We start from the raw sequence: 20,555 nt of genomic DNA on the forward strand, positions 1-20,555 counted from the left end.
GGAGGTTGATTTTTTTTTAACAAAATGTTGGCATTCCTAGGGAGCAAACTGTCTGCATCTACTTGTCAACTTGTTCTTATTTTCAAGTCAGTCGGATTTCCGTCAGACACTTGACAAAAACAAGAAGACAAAAGAAACACACATTCAGATATACTGAAGATGTTCTTTTCATTAAGCATCTTTACATTTCGGGATTCGGTTCTATTTACATGTTATATTTCCCTCGGAACTAGAAATCCAATAAACAACATCCGCCTCATTTTTAGACATATACCTCGAATTTGAAATGACCGGTCATCTCATTACTATGATATATGACAAAGGAGACGATTGTAAGTTTTTTTTACACCTAGGTAGCAATATACCAATTTCACCTTCATATGGGACATACATTTACCCAATTATTCGGTATTCAAGAGCTTGCAGCTGCAACACAGACTTTGTAGGGGGTCTCATTAGGGGGTTCCGATCCCGGATCCCGCTTACTGTTTTGTCAGATTCCCGTATCCCGCTTACACTATGTACGTAAGCAATTCTCATTTTTTTGTCATTTCCCGGGTCCCGCAAGACCTCATTTCCCGTTTTCACGCCACAATAATTTGACTTTCACGTATCACGCTTACAAAAAATCGGCAATCCCGCTTCACGCTTAGACCCCAATGAGACCCACTTTGTAATGTCACCAGTGTCTTTGCAAAACGTTGATGAACCAGAGTTATGTCTTAACACGTCTCGTTCTTTTTGATAAGAAGATACCAAGACCTTGATGATAAATTTTCCGTATCAACTTCACAAATAATACATTATGGTTGTGAAGTATAAGTTCTAGGTACTAGCGTTGTTTAATCGTTTTAATTACGTTTATGTTTCTTTGTAGATTATTGATATTTTTGTCCAAAAGAAGAAAAAATCATGTCAAATCTTCGGGGTATTTAATTAACATTAACATATTAAAAGATACAAATTTCAACCTTATATGGAAATAAACTATTCATAAATACTAATACCCGGATTAAATTTTGTATTTACGCCAGACGCGCGTTTCGTCAACATAATCATCAGAGACGCTCGAATAAAGAAAGTTAAAAAGGCCAAATAAAGTACGAAGTTGAAGAGCCTTGAGCACCAAAAGTGCATACAAAACAATTAATTGTGACATTAAAGCAAATGAGGGATTTGATCGGGATCAGTGTATTTATATCATTGATTTATCTCTCCTCACTTTTCAGAAATGTAAAGATATTTTCAGACCGGAATGGCTGATCACCACAAACAGTATGTTCATATTATGAAACCATAATCTCTCAGTCAGTTTAATTGAAGTCTGGAGCTGGCATGTCAGTTAACTGCTAGAAGTCTGTTGTCATTTATGTATTATTGTCATTTTGTTTATTTTCTTTGGTTACATCTTCTGACATCAGACTCGGACTTCTCTTGAACAAAATTTTAATTAGCGTATTGTTATGCGTTTACTTTTCTACATTGGCTAGAGGTTTAAGGGGAGGGTTGAGATCTCACAAACATGTTTAACCCCGCCGCATCTTTGCGCCTGTCCCAAGTCAGGCGCCTCTGGCCTTTGTTAGTCTTGTATTAAATTAATTTTAGTTTCTTGTGTACAATTTGGAAATTAGTATGGCGTTTATTATCACTGAACTAGTATATATTTGTTTAGGGGATAGCTGAAGGACGCCTCCGGGTGCGGGAATTTCTCGCTACATTGAAGATCTGTTGGTGAACTTCTACTGTGGTTTTTTCTATGGTCGGGTTGTTGTCTCTTTGACACATTCCCCATTTCCATACTCAATTTTATATATTGTAAAGTATAGTAAATAGTAGATAAAACAAATATTCCCATTCGAAATGTCTTGCTTATACCATTTTTTTCTAGGATGTTGACTAAATGATAACTAAAGTAAATTTTGACACATCCCATTATTAATAATCCACGGAATAAGATCGAGTTAAACAAATAGCGTGCGCGAGAGGAGAAGGTGCGCATCTTCTATGGGAGCTTTGGTGACCTTTCCCTGGTCTTCATTATCCGCTAGTGTTACATTACTATTTTAACTAAATTGTGGCAATCCCATGAGAATAAACTGTCTGCATCTACTTTTATATATCTCTCGGAACTAGAAATGAAACAAACAACAGCCGCCTCATTTGTAGACATATATGTATACCTCGAATTTGAAATGAACGGTCATCTCATAACTATGATATATGACAAAGGAGACGATTGCAAGGTTTTTTGGACACCTTAGTAGCAATATACTAACTTCACCTTCATATGGGACATACATCTCCCAAATTATTCGGTATTCAAGAGCTTGCAGCTGCTACACAGACTTTGTAATATTCCCAGTGTCTGTGCAAAAAGTTGATGAACCAGAGATATGTCTAAGCACGTCTCGTTCTTTTTCATAGGAAGATACCAAGACCTTGATGATAAATATTCCGTATCAACTTCACAAATAATACATTATGGTCGTGAAGTATAGGTTCTAGGTACTAGTGTTGTTTATCGTTTTAGTAACGTTTATGGTTCTTTGTAGATTATTAACCTTTTTAGTCTATGTTAGCTATATCCTTTCGGCGTGGTTTGGTACTTGTATATCACGGCACCAGCTATTGTGATATCGTAACTTTTTGTATTCGTGTCTTTCATTTTTGCATATTTGCGTTATCTATATGTCATTATCTTTTATATTTGTTGACATAGTTGTGTGTTATATGCTAGTTGTGATTAAGATTATAACACAATGTTCACTGCTGTACTGCTTTTTATTTTTATGTCACCTATTATGTCTGTTTTCTTTGTTCACACATTCTTGTTAATATACATGATATAATAAAATTATATGCGACTGTTTTACAAGTGAGAGGTTTACCGAGCTGTAAAACTAGGTTTTATCTACCATTTTATACATATGGAGATGTCTGTAACAAGACAAAACTAGGGTTTATCTACCATTTTCTACATATGAAAATGTTTGTACCAAGACAAACCTCTGATGTGATCGATCTTCTGATTTTGACATTTGTTTAAGGACTTTGATTTTATTTCGTTTTTAGGTTTTGAAGTTTTGTTGTTATATCTTTTTTAATTTTTCAAGAGAAATGTGGTGGAGTAAATTCTGGTTAAAACTAAAATCTTTCGAAAAGAATAACTTATTTTGGTGATAAAGAAGTGTCTGTGTTTATAATGTATATCTTTTTTTAAGATAATACCTGCCTAGCAAAGACAATTGCAACTTTATAGACATTTCTAACGGGTAAAAATCTTAACTTCTTAAAAAGACTAAATACGACATTTTCATTACATGCATACGACGATGGGAATTCTTGCCAACTTCTGAAAGTCCTGCTTAAAACTCTTTTTTTTTTTTCAGATAACATTTTTGTCTCGTTTGCAGCCATTCACGTGTGCCGGCAGTAGAAACAACGGTATTGTTAATGAAGAACACCTATAATTTGCTTTTTGTCATCAATCTTAGCAAGGTGTAGTTATCAGCAAGGATGCTTTTGTATTAGCCTTAATTAATCAAATTGTGAAAAAAAAAAAAAATTTATATTAAAATTTTATTTCAAGGCCATATTTCAGTAAAAGTTAATTTTTTTCTGTAACAGATATAAAGTCAACAAATGTCCTATATAATCAAAGAATAAAAACAGACCTCTGATATTTCTGATTTGAGACAGTAAAAAAAAATTCATGCTCCGATTTGGAGACTGGCTGAGAAAACAGCTCAATTGTGTTTATTTTTCTTTTTTTGAAGTTTGTACTGGAAAATATTTTCTAATGATAAATACACATATAAAAGTGATAATTCCCAAAGAAATTGTTGATAATATAAAGAATGATGGCAAGGATGGATGTCCATATGGAGCGTTCCCTTTAGAAATTTCAAAGCGCACTGCCCGAATCTGTAATATCTGAGTCAGTGTTGCAAATATATGAAATATTTGGTGGCTTTGTCCAATTATGTCAAACATGCCCGGAAAAAACACTTCTGGCGAGTGGCAACTGTACGATAATCCGCCAAGTATAAAATATAAATAAATCCAATTATAGTTTGTAATGGAAGCTAAATATTCGTTGTTGCCATTAAGTGAAAGCCAATATTTTCGTGCTACTGTTGCAGACATAAGAATTGCGTGCAATGAAAAAAACAAGCTAAGTAGGCCTTTCCTGGTCCTCTGGTGGTCTTTATGTCCAAAGCTTGTTTTCATTATACACATGAGAATAACGCCCCCAAAAGAGAATATCAAATGGGCGACCAAGTACTCATTAACGATCACGTCATAGGTGTATTGATCTGAAAAATAGTAAATGGCTATCAAACCGGAAGCATACGCGTACAGATACGCGCCTGTGTAATCAAACAGAAATAAGCTGTAATGTGCATCAATATTTTTGCTATGAAAAATGTGTGCTATTACACTTATTGTTGTCGAATATATACAACAAACACTAAAAATTAATAATGTCCATGAGTGTTTGTCACGATAAAAGTCGCATTCGTCGGCATACTGATAAATCATACTTAAATGTATGACTATGGCTATCAAATGCGTCCATATATTAAAGGTTTCGTTGTGAAATTGACAGATGCTTCTCGCATAATAACTCCACGGCTGATTTATTTGACGATAACCGAAAACTATTCCCCGATTCTGCAGTAGAGCAGGCATTTTAGAAGAAATGAGTGTGTTGGGTGGATTCCAAACCATTTTGATCATTTCTCAACCAAACGCAAACCTATAAAATAAAACGATAAAACATATTGATATAGTATTCCTCTATCAAATATAAATACATTGAGCAATCAAAAAAAACATCGAGGACAGAACTTTAAAATAGCACTCTATTAATTCCCTGCGTTTGATCGGATTGTCGGATTAACCTTCCCAGGAACACTCTATCCTAAAAACTTGCAGTCAGTGCACACTGAAAAATTCGCGTAGCGGGTTATCTTAAAGTGTGCACCACATTTTTATGAGGTTCATGGTCACATAATAAAATTATTTCTATGATCTTATAAACAAAACAACGTCAGCAAATCAGAATACGCGTTACATCCAAAATTAAATTAATTAGATAATAACAACAGCATTTAGGTTTGACTGAGTCATCGTCTTGCTCTATCTTCTGACGAGGTAACTTCTTTGACCCAAGTGTTTAAACGTATAAATAATGTACACACACTTAATTCATCAGAAACTACCTAGCCTTTATTTCCCCAATGAATGATCTTTTATAACAAAGTAAAAATTTGTCTACGACATAACATAAATAAATTAGTTCTACAGAAGTGTCTTGTTATCTACATCTTCCAGTATGTTTAATTTGGTGCCAAGGCCAAATTTACATCAATTAGCATAGTATTAAACAGACGTATTGTTTTTAAAATCTAAATACGTTAAACGCTTATTTAGTTTTAATGCACTATACTTGTTATAAGGAAATATCAGTACCGAGTCAGAAATATCACTGTTGATTCCGATTCGTTTGATGTGTTTGAGACTTTTAAGGGAAGATTTGAATTTTTCGTAGGTTGACTTATTACCGGTCCATTATTTTATATTCCTGCAGTAAGGGAACTAATGCACTTTTTTGTTTTATCTTATGCTAGAGGCGTGCAATTGCATCTGCCTTTAAAACAATCCTTATACGTCAGAATATAAGGAAGCTATTCTTGATAAGGTTATAGTGATGTGGATACTAAGTCAAATCTGAACTTACGGAAGTTGTGATAATACTTAAAAAACCGGCATTAATAAAAACAATGTAAACAATGCTCAAGTGTAAACTTAATCCTTTTTTTTTGGTAAGTTAATACAAGCATACTATTTTTTTTTAGAACTGAAAAATTATATTTAACAAAATAAATATATTATTTTTGAATACTTTAGTTATGAGCTATAAGCACCAAATAGTTTGTGTATTTTCACATGTAGGTTTAAAACAACACTTTGAAGCACTTTTATATTACCTGTATAGATATGTGTGTGGTTAAATATGCATCAGGAATGTTATAAAAGTATTTATTTGTCCTATTCCTGTATTGTAAAACATAGGTTGCCGTTTGTAATAAATCCATGTTGGAGGTTTCATTAATCTATGCCAAGATGTATTAGAGGCTAAATAAATAGTCAACAATAGTGTACAGCTGTTTTATATTCGTAAATCGATAAAGCATGTTCTGTATCAAACTTGCTCAGTCAAAAAATAGGGGAAACTTCACAACGATTGTAACAACAGTAAAGTACAATGTAATATATATGCATAATATGATGCTTAATCTGCATACTCAACTAATGTCATGTTGTTATCCTTGAGTTTCGGTTTAGATCACTAGCCTTTGGTCATTTCAAAGCCAGTTCGGTTGTGATGATGATGCTTACGATCTGTTTAGAGATTGATAATTCTAAACTGAAAAGCTTTATGCTGTTTCTCATAAGTCGAAGATGTTTGGGTGTGGATAATATACATGTGTCTTTAGATGATGATATTATATCTCAAACTCTAAAGTGGTCTGCTTGTTTCTATTTCATCTAATGCTCTTAACCAAACATCATCCACATGCTATAGTGTTACAACAATGTCATGTTGTTATCCTGGAATCACCAAGCCTGTTTTTCTTTTCAATATTCTTTCGTTTGTGTTCATTACGTTTACACACTTGCTTAGTATTGAATTGATCTAAACACCAAGGTGCTTGCAGTTTCTGCAGAAGTATGATGACATCCTTCTAACGCCAAACATCATCTACATGCTTCAGAGGGACCAATATTGTACGTTGACCCGATAAATTGATTTCATTCTTGTTCTTGTAGTGGGTAATGCGTACACAGATGGTAGATGGCTCCGTCGCAAAAGAATGTAATGTACAACCTCACCTTTGTATTATGTATAAATGTTGATAAATGTGTGACCGATATATTATTGGTAACAAAACGGAATATCTAACTGTGAATTGCCTTACTTGCACATGTTCTTGTGTAAAATGGATTTCCAAAGTAAATAAGGGACACCAAATGTTATCACAAAATTCAATAATGGTCTACTATTTAGATAACAGTTTTTATTTAAACTATGTTTGTTATATGTTTAATTTAATTTGATTTTTTCTGTATTAAGCTTTTTCTCCGTCATTGTTTGAAATGTTCAGGTTTTTTTTTCCTTTTATATAAATTCGAAGTAAATTTCTATATTTATTTTTTTTATATTCTTTTTTCTATTACAGTTTTTGCAATGCATCTCAGGTTTTTTTCCTTATTATCATAATTCTTCATAAATAAATGAGAAGTGTGTTTTTGTTTTTACTAATTTACCTGTATATCAATAGAACACTTTCGATTTCATCCGTCACCGGAGAAAAATCGTCAATTGTACGCGCCTTTATGACGTCATTTACAAGATAGAGGGGGTCGCCTGTATTCCTGCACTATTTACGTTCATCAAGCGTCTTAGTGATCGTCACTCTGCAGGATAAACTAGAAATAACGGTTGTTCTGTAGGTACTTAATGACAATTTCCTAATGACAGCAATGATGATTGTCAATTTTGAGAATTCAATTTGCCGAATAATTCGTACAATATAGAATTATAGTTTTCCGACCACTCATTCAACATTAGAATGGAAGTGAGGACGCCCTTAAACGCACAAAAGACGTTCACTAAAACCAGAGTTTTTGACGGAAATGCATCGAACTCGAAAGTTGTCTATTAAAGTACATTGCAGAAACAACAAATCACCTTATAACAAATATTATATTTAAATAACGTGTTTATAAACTTGACACTATGCATTTAATCATTGTTTTGTGAATATATAAATACTATTTATAAATATTAAGTATTTGAATAAAGACGAAGAACATTAAAAGTTTGAGGGGTATAAGTTGTGCATTTGCCACGAATAGGGAAGAATTCAAGTCTTTTTAAGTTTCAATTATAAAATCGTGCATCTGCCACGAACCGTTCTAAGAAATGTTTTTTTTCTTAAAGCCACACTATGGCAAATAATCTAATATTGTGCATATTGTTTGTGTTGATGAAATTTCTAAATTTGAGTCCCTAAGGACATGTTTACGTATGTCTTTAATCCGTCAAGTCCCGACACACACACACGACTCAAACCCTGTTAGATTATTTCATTGAATCCTATATTAAGCATTTGAACTTTTTTCATACAGAATCAAGAGTGACTTTCACTATATTATTGTGAAAAAAATAACTATAAAAATTATTTCTACTGAATATGACTGTTATTGTATTAAATATTTAAGGACATGGTTTACCAAATCTAGTAATCTTTTTGGAAAATGGGAATAGGTGTGATAAAAAATAAAATCAAATTAACAGAAGTTAAAACGAAAATGGCTGGACTTTACAAATAATTGTATATTATCGGTGTTTAAGATGAAATTTCCATAAAATAATCTTTCCGTACTGGCTTAATCTCCTATATCACCACAATGCCATCACTTTGGCTTCGATACTTTGTTGGACATATAGAAGAAGTGGAAGACAGGTAAGTTGTCCCTGTAGGTGTATGGATACTCTTAAGATTTTGACTAGTATCTTTTGGAAATAATAACCGACACAATGTGCGTAATTGAACACCTGCAAACGCCTGTGTATACATTTAACGTGTAATATGTGTACATTATATTTGTGTACAGGAACAGTTACATCCTATACCACCCATTAATGTAAACATACAAATGTACTTACATGTACCAGTATCGTAAAAGTATCTGTTTAACTGTTAGAGGTGTCGTCTGTCAACTTATTATGTAAAACCATTAAAAATGTCATTGTTACAAAAACAATTCAAGTTTAAATTCCGTTACATGAACCCGGACGCGAATTATACAATTTTTCAACAGATCGTCAATCCACACTGTATGTAAGGTTAACTTCTTAACTGTGGTTAACCTGAATACTTCATTTAGAAGATTTTATAGAATGATATACCTGGCTACATATTATAATATATATAACCGGTAATATTTGAAACACACTTTACTATACACATTAGTAATGTTGTGATAGCTAACATCATTTGATTTAAATGTCACTGGTGTAATGCACCTCAAGCGAGAAAATATGTATACGTACAAGCAAAGATATGGTTCAATCTTGCATAAATTATCAAGAAATTTGTTCGTAAATATATTGATGAACTATTAGTTTGTTATAAAAATATATATATATATATATTTTTTTCACATATGTACCAAGTTTACAGCATTTACAATTCATATGAAATAATGTTCATCAATGTTGAAAAATATTTAACCACTTCGAATAGATATAAAATTGTAAATACAGAACATTTCTTCATTATACAATTTTGTTATCGTTTATTAAACATACTTAAACCTTGACTTATAAAATCTATGGTTTTGGATTTTTTCTATTATCAACAGGAGCCATATTATTTAATCAAGTATAAAGATAACGAATCAAATTTTCAAAAAAAAAAGATGATTCCGATTTTGTTATATGATAATCAATTGAAACATAGAATAAATATATGTAATATATGGATGAAGTATATCTAATTATACAACAAGGTCTAAGGATAAAGCCAGAAGAGCGATTCCGTTAACATAATTATATGGATTTCCGATGTGCATGGAACAAATTATCCATAAGATCATGAACATTGCATGCGTTAAGAGTTAATGGGATTAATTTATGTAGTTGGAATGAAAATTTTTATTGGTCTGAAAACAAATGATAAACTATTTAGTGCAGCGATATTATTATCTCACCTACATTTTGCTTATACATGTGAAATGATTGGCATTTGTTGGGTTGTTTTTTATAATCAGTTTATTAAAAATGCAGAACATTGGCGTATATATATTTCAAAATTAAGAAATATTTCAAGATTGAATAAAGAATAGAAATGGTGAATATATCTTGGAAACAACAATCTAACAAAGAGCATAACACATCACAATGCTACTAATCAAAACAGATAAACGCCAAGAAATATTGATTATTCCGAAAAAGAAAAACTAACATTAATTTTCACAGTCTCACTCATACAGCTCACGAACGTCAGTCGGCATAACAATCCCCATCTACAATGGGTTTTGGAGTGACTGTTGACGCGGGAATTTACGCAATAAACAAACGTTTACTGTACAGCGTGTTGGATTGGTTTCTGTCATCTGAAGTGGTAAGTCGACCCATCTAAAGTAAACCCTCATTGACGATAGAGGGCAAAGGAAAGCTGACCTATCACGTATGTTCAGCTGTTATAAATGAGACGTCACCTGAAGTAATGATACACGAAAACCATATTATAATATAATGTAATGCACGCCGTCATTTGATTTTCAAAACTTAAACCTATATTTATTTATTAAAAGTATTATAACATAAAGAAACCGTTTGAACAGCGAAGTCGATATGGTAATAAATTTAGTTACAAACTTAAAGATTTCGGGAATTATAAAAAAAAAAGATCGCAAATAGTACGTGATCGTAAAGTATAACTTTCGGTTTTGAATTCCTGTCTAACCACGAGGGGAAGACCTGGCGGAATTTTCCCTGTTTATTTCTTTCCTAGTTTTATCTGTTCAGTTGTCCTTATCAGTATAATGTTATTAATTTGCTGCAGGATACAAGTATCAGCGTAATTGAAGTAGAACATGTAAAATATCAAGTATGATTGTAAAGTCTGTTAATGATGTTCACATTCGTCAGTATGTCCTGATAAGGCTACTGTTCGAATTTAAATTAATGTCCATACCTCCTTGTTTATATAAACGGTTATTGAGTTAATGCAGAAAACATGTATCAGCGGGATTGAAGTAGAACATGAACGAATGTTACGTATGACTGTATTACAAAATGTAAAGTATTTTAATTATGTTCACATTCTTCATGGTACTATTCGAATCAAAAGTGTGATCCATTCTTCCTTGTCTACATAAATGATTATCAATTTGACGCAGGATACATGTGTCAGCGGGATTGAAGGAATACATGTACGAATGTCACATATGATGTATAATAAAACGTTAATTTTGTTATTTTAACAAATTATTTGAGAATGAAAAAGGCGAATGTGTCAAAAAGATAACAACCCGATCAAAAAGCATAAACCCCACAGGCCGTCAATGGGTCTTCAACATAGCGAGAAAATACCGCACCTCTAGATAATAACTAAGGTATTGTTCGGATTCAAACAGTGTAACATTCTTTGTCTGTGTAAGTGCAGTATACATCAACGTAATTTATAAAAATAATGTACGAAAGTTAGATACGAATATAAAACAAAATGTAGTGTCTTTAACCGAAAATTCCATTTGTCACTATGTGATAATTGGAATAATGTCTTACATTTCGCGTTTCTAAGCAACAATAAAAGTTCTGTTTTTAATTCATTGTTCATCATATTTCCATCTTCTTGCATTCGTACAGTCGTAAGTACTCTGTAGTATTCTGTCAATATTCTTCCGCCATATTATGCTTTTCAATGAGGGGTCACAATTCATTTCTATATAGTTACACTGTTCATATGAATTCTTCTGTATTACACACATCTTTCAAATATAGTTAATTCACAAGGTAGTCCTTCCACTAGTTAGTTTTGTCAGTTATGAAATGGTTAAAAATACAAATCCACTAGTACGTTGTCGCTTTATTTAGCCTTTGGTAAATATTTCTCAATAGACTTTTAATTTTGGTCTTTAGTTTGCTTTGTCCTTGTTCAATGGGTACAGAGGAAGATATCTCTTTGAATTTAGTCACAAACATTCAAACCATCAAAATAAATTGACAACATATAGTCCCAATTATTCGTGCGTGGCATAAGAAACCAAAGCTACATATTTCTATTTTGCTAACCAAGATGTATTTCTAATATGAATACAAGTATACATTATCACGACGGGTGCCGCATGTGGAGCAAGATCTGCTTACCCTTCCGGAGCACCTGAGATCACCCCTAGTTTTTGGTGGGGTTCGTGTTGTTTATTCTTTAGTTTTCTATGTTGTGTCATGTGTACTATTGTTTTTCTGTTTGTCTTTTTCATTTTTAGCCATGGCGTTGTCAGTTTGTTTTAGATTTACGAGTTTGACTGTCCCTTTGGTGTCTTTCGTCCCTCTTTTATCACTGTTTCAATGACGATCGCAGGTAACCCAATTGAATAGTTTTTCCTTAATTTAGAAATCTTAATTTATTTTTTTTCGATTTTATTTGAGAGTGTCATTAGCTTTATTAATGGACTTTAGTTCACTTAGTTATTCAAGTCATAAAACATTTAGTTAGCAATTTCTATGTATGCATCAATACGTTCTCTAAAATACCCAATTATCTGTTTTTTCTGGGCCTTTTATAGTTGACCATTGGCTTTGATTATTGTTGAAGACCGTACGGTGACCTATATTTGTGAATGAATGTGTCATTTGGCCTCTTGCGGACAGTCGTCTCAATGGCACTCGTACCACATCTTTTTTTTATATTCATATATAAGGAAGACTAATAATTTTTCCATATTTGATTCCTGAAATTTAAAAATAGTCCGGTCTTTTGTTATATATTTTTTTCTTTAATTCTTACCCAAGCTCAGTTATTGATTTCAAAACCGTCTCACCAACCCGACATATTGCAACTGGAAATTTTCTAATATCAAAGTTGTCAAGTATCAGAGTTTAAATTGTCTTTACAACCATTAACTGAGAAACAAATTATATATTTACAGATTTCTCTAGTTCTCACACAATTTATTCCTTTTTTGACCTGCTGATTACATTAATTTCATCAACGTGTGGTTCGAAAATTTTTTGCTTTTCTCTGAAATTCCTATAGGGATTTTATGAAAAAAGGCGATCATGCCTGATGACCTTACAAAAAATTACACATCCTTTTGCAGATTGTTTGATAAAATGATAAAACGGATTAAGATTGTCTGTTTATTATCTTAAAAATAGAAACACAGATTTGACCACCAAATCTCGTGCACTATAATATTTATTTACTCTCGACAGTTGAATTTTAAATATACAAAAACGCTTAAAGTACTTCAAGTGCATTTTAACTTTGTTAATCTAAACGTCTCGAGTGGATAAATATTTTATCAAACACGATGCAGTGGTAGAACCTAAATTCAACAGGGTTGTTTCAAACTTTTATCCATTTGATAAATGCATGTCGACCAGTGAATAAAATATGGTGAAACCAGTGATACGTATCCAGTATAAACGTCTTTTCATTAGTCAATTGTTTGAGCTAATGATATTTAAGGGTATTCTCAATTCAACTACTTACAATTAAAAAAACAATAGAATATCAAGTCACGGTTAATACATATAACCTGCAAGGCTGCAAGTCTTAGAGTTTTAATCAATGATTGTTTCATCAGAGACAAATGATAAGCAACAGTGTATGTGATTATCATTTTCTCCATGATTTAGTGCGATCATTAGCCTTAACATTTAAAACAAACATGAAATACGGAAAAGTTCTCAACAATTCGTAAAGTGTCATCTACTAAGTTTTATAACAAATATACAAATTCAATATCGGAATCTCACACCTCATGTGTAGTGTAATAGAATTTATAAAGCGAATAATAATTAACAAATATATATGATTTCAGCATAATAATGATTCTCGGCTTTCTTTCAATGAGGTGTTTGTGTTTAATTCTGTAACTATTCGTTTCTTATTCCTTAATCTCAACAATTTTAAAAGAAATGTTATCAAAATGCATCTTTTCAATAATGAAATTTGATTAAGCCCCCTGTGGTTTTGTTCATGACCCCTTTTTTACTTTTGGCAAGAACAACAAAATGTTAAAAAAATATTATTTAAACTATGTTGATAAACCTCACCCGTATTTAGTCTCTACTCCATCTAATTAAAAGGGAAACCAGTACTTTGTATTCTACCATAGGCGACAATATTAACATTTTCTGAATTTACGACTTTTTATGATAACAACCTGGATAAAACAGTTATATGTGGTTTTAGTACTTTATCATTCTGTTTTAAAATTAAAGCCAATAGTATCATGACCAACTTCCAACGGAGCTTGTTTGTGTTATCCATGCCCACTGCAATTATATATTTCAATAGGTTTCAAAATTTATATTGTAAATACATACACTGCAGTTATTCATAGATAAATAAAAAAATTAATTGTACCCTTACATCAAATCATAGCGCTACTAATTTGATTGCCTTGGATACACAAAAGGCCAACCTAATGCTGGGGAAATGTAATAGTACCGTTTTCCCTTAACTGTTGCTATTCCAAAGACTGTCGACGGTCATATAACCCGACATAAACATAAACTTAGATATAATTAAAAACCAATTGTTCAGAGAACAATTGAAGGTCTTTCCATTGAAAAAAATGTATTTTAATATGAAAGTTGTAAAATTAAGTTTAAAACGTCATTTCAATCGTCAACTGATATGTTATTGTACGCTGATTCCAGAAATATATGGTTTCTATACAATATTTTTTTAAATAAGGGAGATAATTTGTTACTTCCGGTTTGAAAAATGTTACTTCCGATAATATTTGAATATTTAATTGACACTGATTCCAAAATGATCTGGTTCTATATACTTTTTTATTAATAAAGTACAAAAAATAGCTACTTCCGGTTTACACAAGGTCACTTCCGGTTGTTTTTTTCAAGGTTAAATGGTTTGATACCTTTTGCCAAAAGTCTCATGGCTATATCATGTATACATATGAGCTGAAAGCAAAGGTCAAAAACTAGAACGTCAAATTAATTTATGACCTTGAGATCAATTTCAAGGTCATAAACCAAGGACCTCAAATCAAAAGACCATAGGTCTTAATAATATTTGGTTAATCAGTTATATCACCATACGCGTATTTTTAAATACAAGAGGGGAGAAAACTCACTTTTACGTTTAACGTACTCTTGCAATCAAAATTAATGTGTTACGACATGTTGCAAATAACAATTTAGAAAAAATAATATGTCGATATCTTATACGGTTTCTGGAAATTAGTGGAAATAAGCCAAATTCAAAAATTAGAATATGACCTTGACCTTTGACCTTGACCTAATTTTTATTTTTTTGGACCAAGGACCTCAAATCAAAAGATCCTTGGTCTCTAGCACTTATGGTTTTCAAGATAGAAATGCATATCACTTATATCAAATGCATAAGGAGAAATAACTCTCATATGGAGCGTTCATATCACTTCGGTCAAAATAGGACAAATCATGCGAAGGATATAACGAGCAATTTTGTAAAATAAATTTGTCATAATATTTTACGGTTGCGAAGGAGATGCGCTAACAAGGAAAACAGTGTTTGGGGAGATAACTCCTACAAAGAAAAGTATTCGTTTACGCAGGGTAAATTTCAAAAGCGCATAAACTGTTCGATATCATATACCAAATATCTAAGCGACATATTGCGAAACAAATGTTTATCGAAAGAAGAAAATTAGGCGGAAGAAAAAAAAAAAAAAATTAAAAACCAATTGTTCAGAGAACAATTGAAGGTCTTTCCATCAAAACAATGTATTTTGATATGAAAAGTTGCGAAACTAAGTTTAAAATGTCATTTCAATCGTCAAATGATAGCTCCTTGTAAGCTGATTCCAAAAATATATTGTTTCCATACATTTTTTTTTAAATAAGGGAGATAATTTGTTACTTCCGGTTTGAAAAATGTTACTTCTGATTATATTTGAATATTTACTTGACACTGATTCCAAAAATATCTGGTTCTATATACTTTTATATTAATAAAGTACTAAAAAATAGCTATTTCCGGTTTACAAAAGGTCACTTCCGGTTGTTTTTTACAAGGTTAAGTGGTTTGATACCTTTTTCTAAAAGTTGTATATCTTTATCATGTAAACATATAGAATAAAAGCAAAGGTCAAAATCTAGAACGTCAAATTAAGCTATGACCTTGGGATCAATTTCAAGGTCATAAACCAAGGACCTCAAATCAAAAGACCATAGGTCTTTATTATATTTAGTTAATGAGTTATATCACCAAACGCGTATTTTTAAATACAAGAGGGGAGAAAACTCCCTTTTACATTCAACGTACGCTTGCAATCAAAATTTACATCTTAGGACATGTCGCAACTAACAATTTAGTAAAAATAATTTGTTGATATCTTATACAGTCTTTGGATATAAGTGAAAATAAGCCAAATTCAAATATTAGAATATGACCTTGACCTTTGACCTTGACCTAATTTTCATTTTTTGGGACCAAGGACCTCAAATCAAAAGATCCTAAGTCTCTATCACTTATGATTTATAAGATAGAAATTCATATCACTTATATCAGATGCATAAGGGGAAATAACTCTCATATGGAGCGGTCATATCGCTTCGGTCAAAATAGGACAAATCATGCGAAGGATATAACGAGCAATTTTGTAAAATAAATTTGTCATAATCTTTTACGGTTGCGAAGGAGATGCGCTAACAAGGAAAACAGTGTTTGGGGAGATAACTCCTACAAAGAAAAGTATTCGTTTACGCAGGGTAAATTTCAAAAGCGCATAAACTGTTCGATATCATATACCAAATATCTAAGCGACATATTGCGAAACAAATGTTTATCGCAAGAACAAAATTAGGCGGAAGAAAAAAAAAAAAAAAAAAATAATCAGAAGAAAAACAATAGGTCTTTCCACAGAAAAGTGGAAAGACCTAATAATCAGAAGAAAAACAATAGGTCTTTCCACAGAAAAAATGGAAAGACCTAATAAGTTAACAAACTCGTTCAACTCGTGTATTTTAATAAGTCTGTTTGTTTTCCCGTCATCAGTTAAAACTCTGTCTTAAAAATCGTGTTTACATGTATTAGAATGGTTTACCCTTATTTCACTTCCAATATTGACGTTCTTTGATTATGAATTTAATGAGATTAAATTATTCACTTGTAAGTAGATTAATCATAAGCGATTTTTCTTTGCTCATTTTAACCAAACTTAGATAAACTAGCTGTTTAAATATAATAAAATATATAATAAAATTAAATCATATCTAAATGTTTTCTATGCATTGTTGCTATTTGAATGACAGCATCTCAAAATAACCTGAAACTATAATTTAAAAAAAAATGTATTCATAATTCCTTAATTGGTATACACCTTAAAAACATAATACAAACTTTCAGCGGTTATTGGGCTAACCATATTATTTAAAAAAATGTAAGATCGTAATTCTTTTTATACATTAGCAAAATTCCCTCGAAAATCCTTTCTTCTTTTTTGCGCTAAGATAGAAATAATTTAATTAATTATGAGAAAAAAATGAAATTCTTACGTTTTATAATCCTTTGCGTTGTTTAAGCTTACGTGTAAGTTGATTCTGATCAATGCAAAAATTTACGACGTATAGTGAATAGGGGTCGATTTATGTATTAAATAAAGAATCCTGACAAATATGAATTCTGATGATGAGTGATATTATATTACTTTTATAATAGCCGGTGGGTATGAATATTCTATTATTTTGTGTCCGTAGGATTAATACTGGTGTTAGCTGACCTTTTTGGTTCCGTGTTTCGGACAAAGTTATCATTAACCCCCAGGATACATGTTATAGTTGTACTAAAGTACTATTCACTTAAATTTGTTTATGGTCATTTAAGTAATTGTTTTAAGCACCATACGATTATTTGTCCAAACAGTATCTCATTACTGTCTAAAAAGTAAAACCACAAAAAAACTGAACTCAGAGGAAAATCCAATCGGAAAGTCCATAATCGCATGGCAAAATCAAATCACAAAACACATAAAATAACGAATGGCCAAAAACTGTCATACTTCTGACTTGGAACAGGCATTTTCAAATGAAAAAATGGTGGATTAAACCTGGTTTTATAACGCTAACCACCTCACTTATGTGACATTCTCCGCAAATTCTGTTATATTTACATTGATGCGTGAACTAAACAGACATAAATTATATATAGTAAAGTCATTGTATAAAACATTTAAATTATTAACACATTAGTCATTTTGCTATTAGATAATGTTCTAACACACACTTTGTTTCATTTGAACAGATAAAAAAAACTTCCTTTTCGACTATTTTTCCAAATACTGACTTTGTAGGATTGTTTGTGAGCGTTGTCCACAGTCTCGTTTTCATCAAATAAATCATTGCAAGATCCCAAGACCTTGTTTATAAATATTCCTAATCCATTTCACAATTAAAATGCGATGGTCTTGAAGTATACATTGAAGGTACTGCCATTGTTTGTCATCTCAATGACGTGTATTAGTATTGCTTTATTTGTCTTTGAAAATTATTACTTCAACTGTTGATGTTACTTTTTGCAATTTCTATTTCTTTAAGGTGGCTCGTTACGTTTAGGTGTAATACCACCACATCATTATGGTACGTCACAGCTAATATGGCGAACAAAATATTTCTTTGAATTAAAACTTGTATGTAATTAATCCCAAACTTCATTGTAGTCAATAATTATATACGGTACCAAGATTATAATTTAATACGCCAGACGCGCGATTCATCTACATTTGACTCATCAGTTACGATCAGATCAGAATAATTATAAAGCCAGACAAGTACAAAGTTAAAATGCATTGAGGACCCACAATTCCAAAAGAATGTGCCAAATACGTCTAAGGTTATCTATTCCTGGGATAAGAAAATCCTTAGCTTTTCGAAAAACAATTAAGTTTTGTAACAGGAATTTTATATAAAAAAAAATGACCATAAAATTGATATTTATGTCAACTCAAAAATGCTGACTACTTGATTGGTGATACCATCCGGGACGAAACAGCCACCAGCAAGGGCATTGACACAGTGGTGTAAATAGATATCAAAGGTACCAGGATTATAATTTAATACGCCATACGCGCGTTTCGTCTACATAACCTCATCAGTGACGCTCAGATCAAAATAGTTATAACGCCAAACAAGTACAAGGTTTAAAAGCATTGAGGACTCAAAACTCCAAAAAAAATTGCCAAATAGGTCTAAGGTAATCTATTCCTATGAATAGTAAAACTTTTTGAGTCATCAACATAAATCTTGTATCTTTCAAAGAACCATTACTTTTTTATTATTTTGGGTTTCTATAACATATTTTGGACACTAAAGGTTAGATGGTAACTAAAGAGTGTAGACAAATTAAAAAAAAAAACATTGGTTTACTTCCAGTAATGGTTATTTTCTTATATGCAATGAAATGTAATCAGATTTGGGTTTTTTTATAATTATACTAGAAAGGATAAAACTGTATCCTGTCAAGTATTTCTTTATTTAAAACAAAAATATATTCTTCTTAATTTTTTGAAAAACTAATCAGGGGAAATCACTTAATATGGAAAGCAGTACATAAACCTTATCCTTGTTAGTACTCACGTGTGTTAAATTTGTTGCTTTAAAAGTGAAATATTTAAAAAAAAAAAATATTCTGAGTAGATTGAAATATACAGCAGTCTACCATGCATATCAATTGACTGAACAACTGCATCCATACTTAGTGTTTTGGATAGCTTTTTCTCTTTAATTCTTATATTTTGCTATAATAGAAATGCCTTAGTAAAAAGATAGTTAGAGGTAAATTAAATTATTATTAAAGCAGAAACAACAAATTATTCACTTAAAGAAAACTTTTTATGTCCCTCTCTGAAACGTCAAGTAAATTTAAAGTTTACATTAGGACTTCTTGAAACCTCATTGGAGGCATTACTTTTATATGGATAGTTCATTCATCTTGAATATTTCAATCACTCGTTTATTATAATACTTCTATCGTTAATTAGTGAAAGTTACCCCTAGATAGAAGAACTTTGGTGAAAATTAGAGGTCTAAATGGACCAAAAGAGACCTTATAAGGAAGACAAAGAGGTCCATAAATGTTGAAATTGTTGAAAGTAGATGAGACAAATATGTAATTATTTATTTGTCCAAACTCTATTCTTTCATGATGCGGCTTAGTTTAGGTTGTTTTTACAAAATTTGGCTCGAATCGCTGTAAATGTTGTCTTACATTATACTAGATTTTCTAAAACTATTGAACTGATTATGACAAAATTTGACAGGAATGCTGGAAATAGCCAGTATAACACAGTAAAAAAAGTCATGTTCAGTTTTTTCAACGAAAAAAGGTATAATGACGGTATAACAGTCCACGAAAGGACCCTACCATCGTTGTTGCAAGAGGCAATAAAGTGCTTAAAGTTTATCATCCACCTTTCATGAGGCATTGGATTTATTTTTCCGTTCTTACCAGACGTCGCTGCGTATGTGTGTATCTAAATGAGTGCTCCACTTTGGTAAGGGTGTTACACACAGTAAAAAAAGAGTGGCCATATTGCTTATTCTTGTCGGCAGTGGGTACTTCAATAAGAGTTAACTTGCGATTTATATGTGATTCAATCTAGTTGACTTATTTGACATTCTTCTTCTGTTCAGAATGTAGTAATTTACTATTTTTACTCTATCTATTATAGTTTTCAGGCAATACATGTAACTCGCATAATGATTCGTCTGACGGTTTTGTAATTTGACTTTTTTTAGA

At 31.7% G+C, this 20,555-nt stretch overlaps 1 protein-coding gene across 2 annotated transcripts; it reads right to left on the reverse strand.

Moving 5' to 3' along the window:
- Window positions 1-3,563: 3,563 nt before the first annotated feature.
- LOC134700189 (membrane progestin receptor alpha-B-like) lies at window positions 3,564-17,440 on the reverse strand. Of its 2 annotated transcripts, none has more exons than XM_063561553.1 (2): window positions 17,318-17,440; window positions 3,564-4,759 (listed from the first exon to the last, which is right to left on the reverse strand). In XM_063561553.1, exon 2 carries the CDS (start codon window positions 4,738-4,740, stop codon window positions 3,757-3,759), a length of 984 nt encoding a protein of 327 aa, XP_063417623.1. In that variant the 5' UTR covers window positions 4,741-4,759; window positions 17,318-17,440; the 3' UTR covers window positions 3,564-3,756. The 2 variants fall into 2 exon arrangements, with proteins under 2 accessions (XP_063417623.1, XP_063417622.1); XM_063561552.1 differs by lacking the exon at window positions 17,318-17,440 and adding an exon at window positions 8,741-9,075.
- Window positions 17,441-20,555: the final 3,115 nt, after the last annotated feature.

This window comes from Mytilus trossulus, unplaced genomic scaffold, assembly GCF_036588685.1.
Source record: "Mytilus trossulus isolate FHL-02 unplaced genomic scaffold, PNRI_Mtr1.1.1.hap1 h1tg000128l__unscaffolded, whole genome shotgun sequence".
In the NCBI taxonomy this organism is placed as follows: Eukaryota; Metazoa; Mollusca; class Bivalvia; order Mytilida; family Mytilidae; genus Mytilus; species Mytilus trossulus.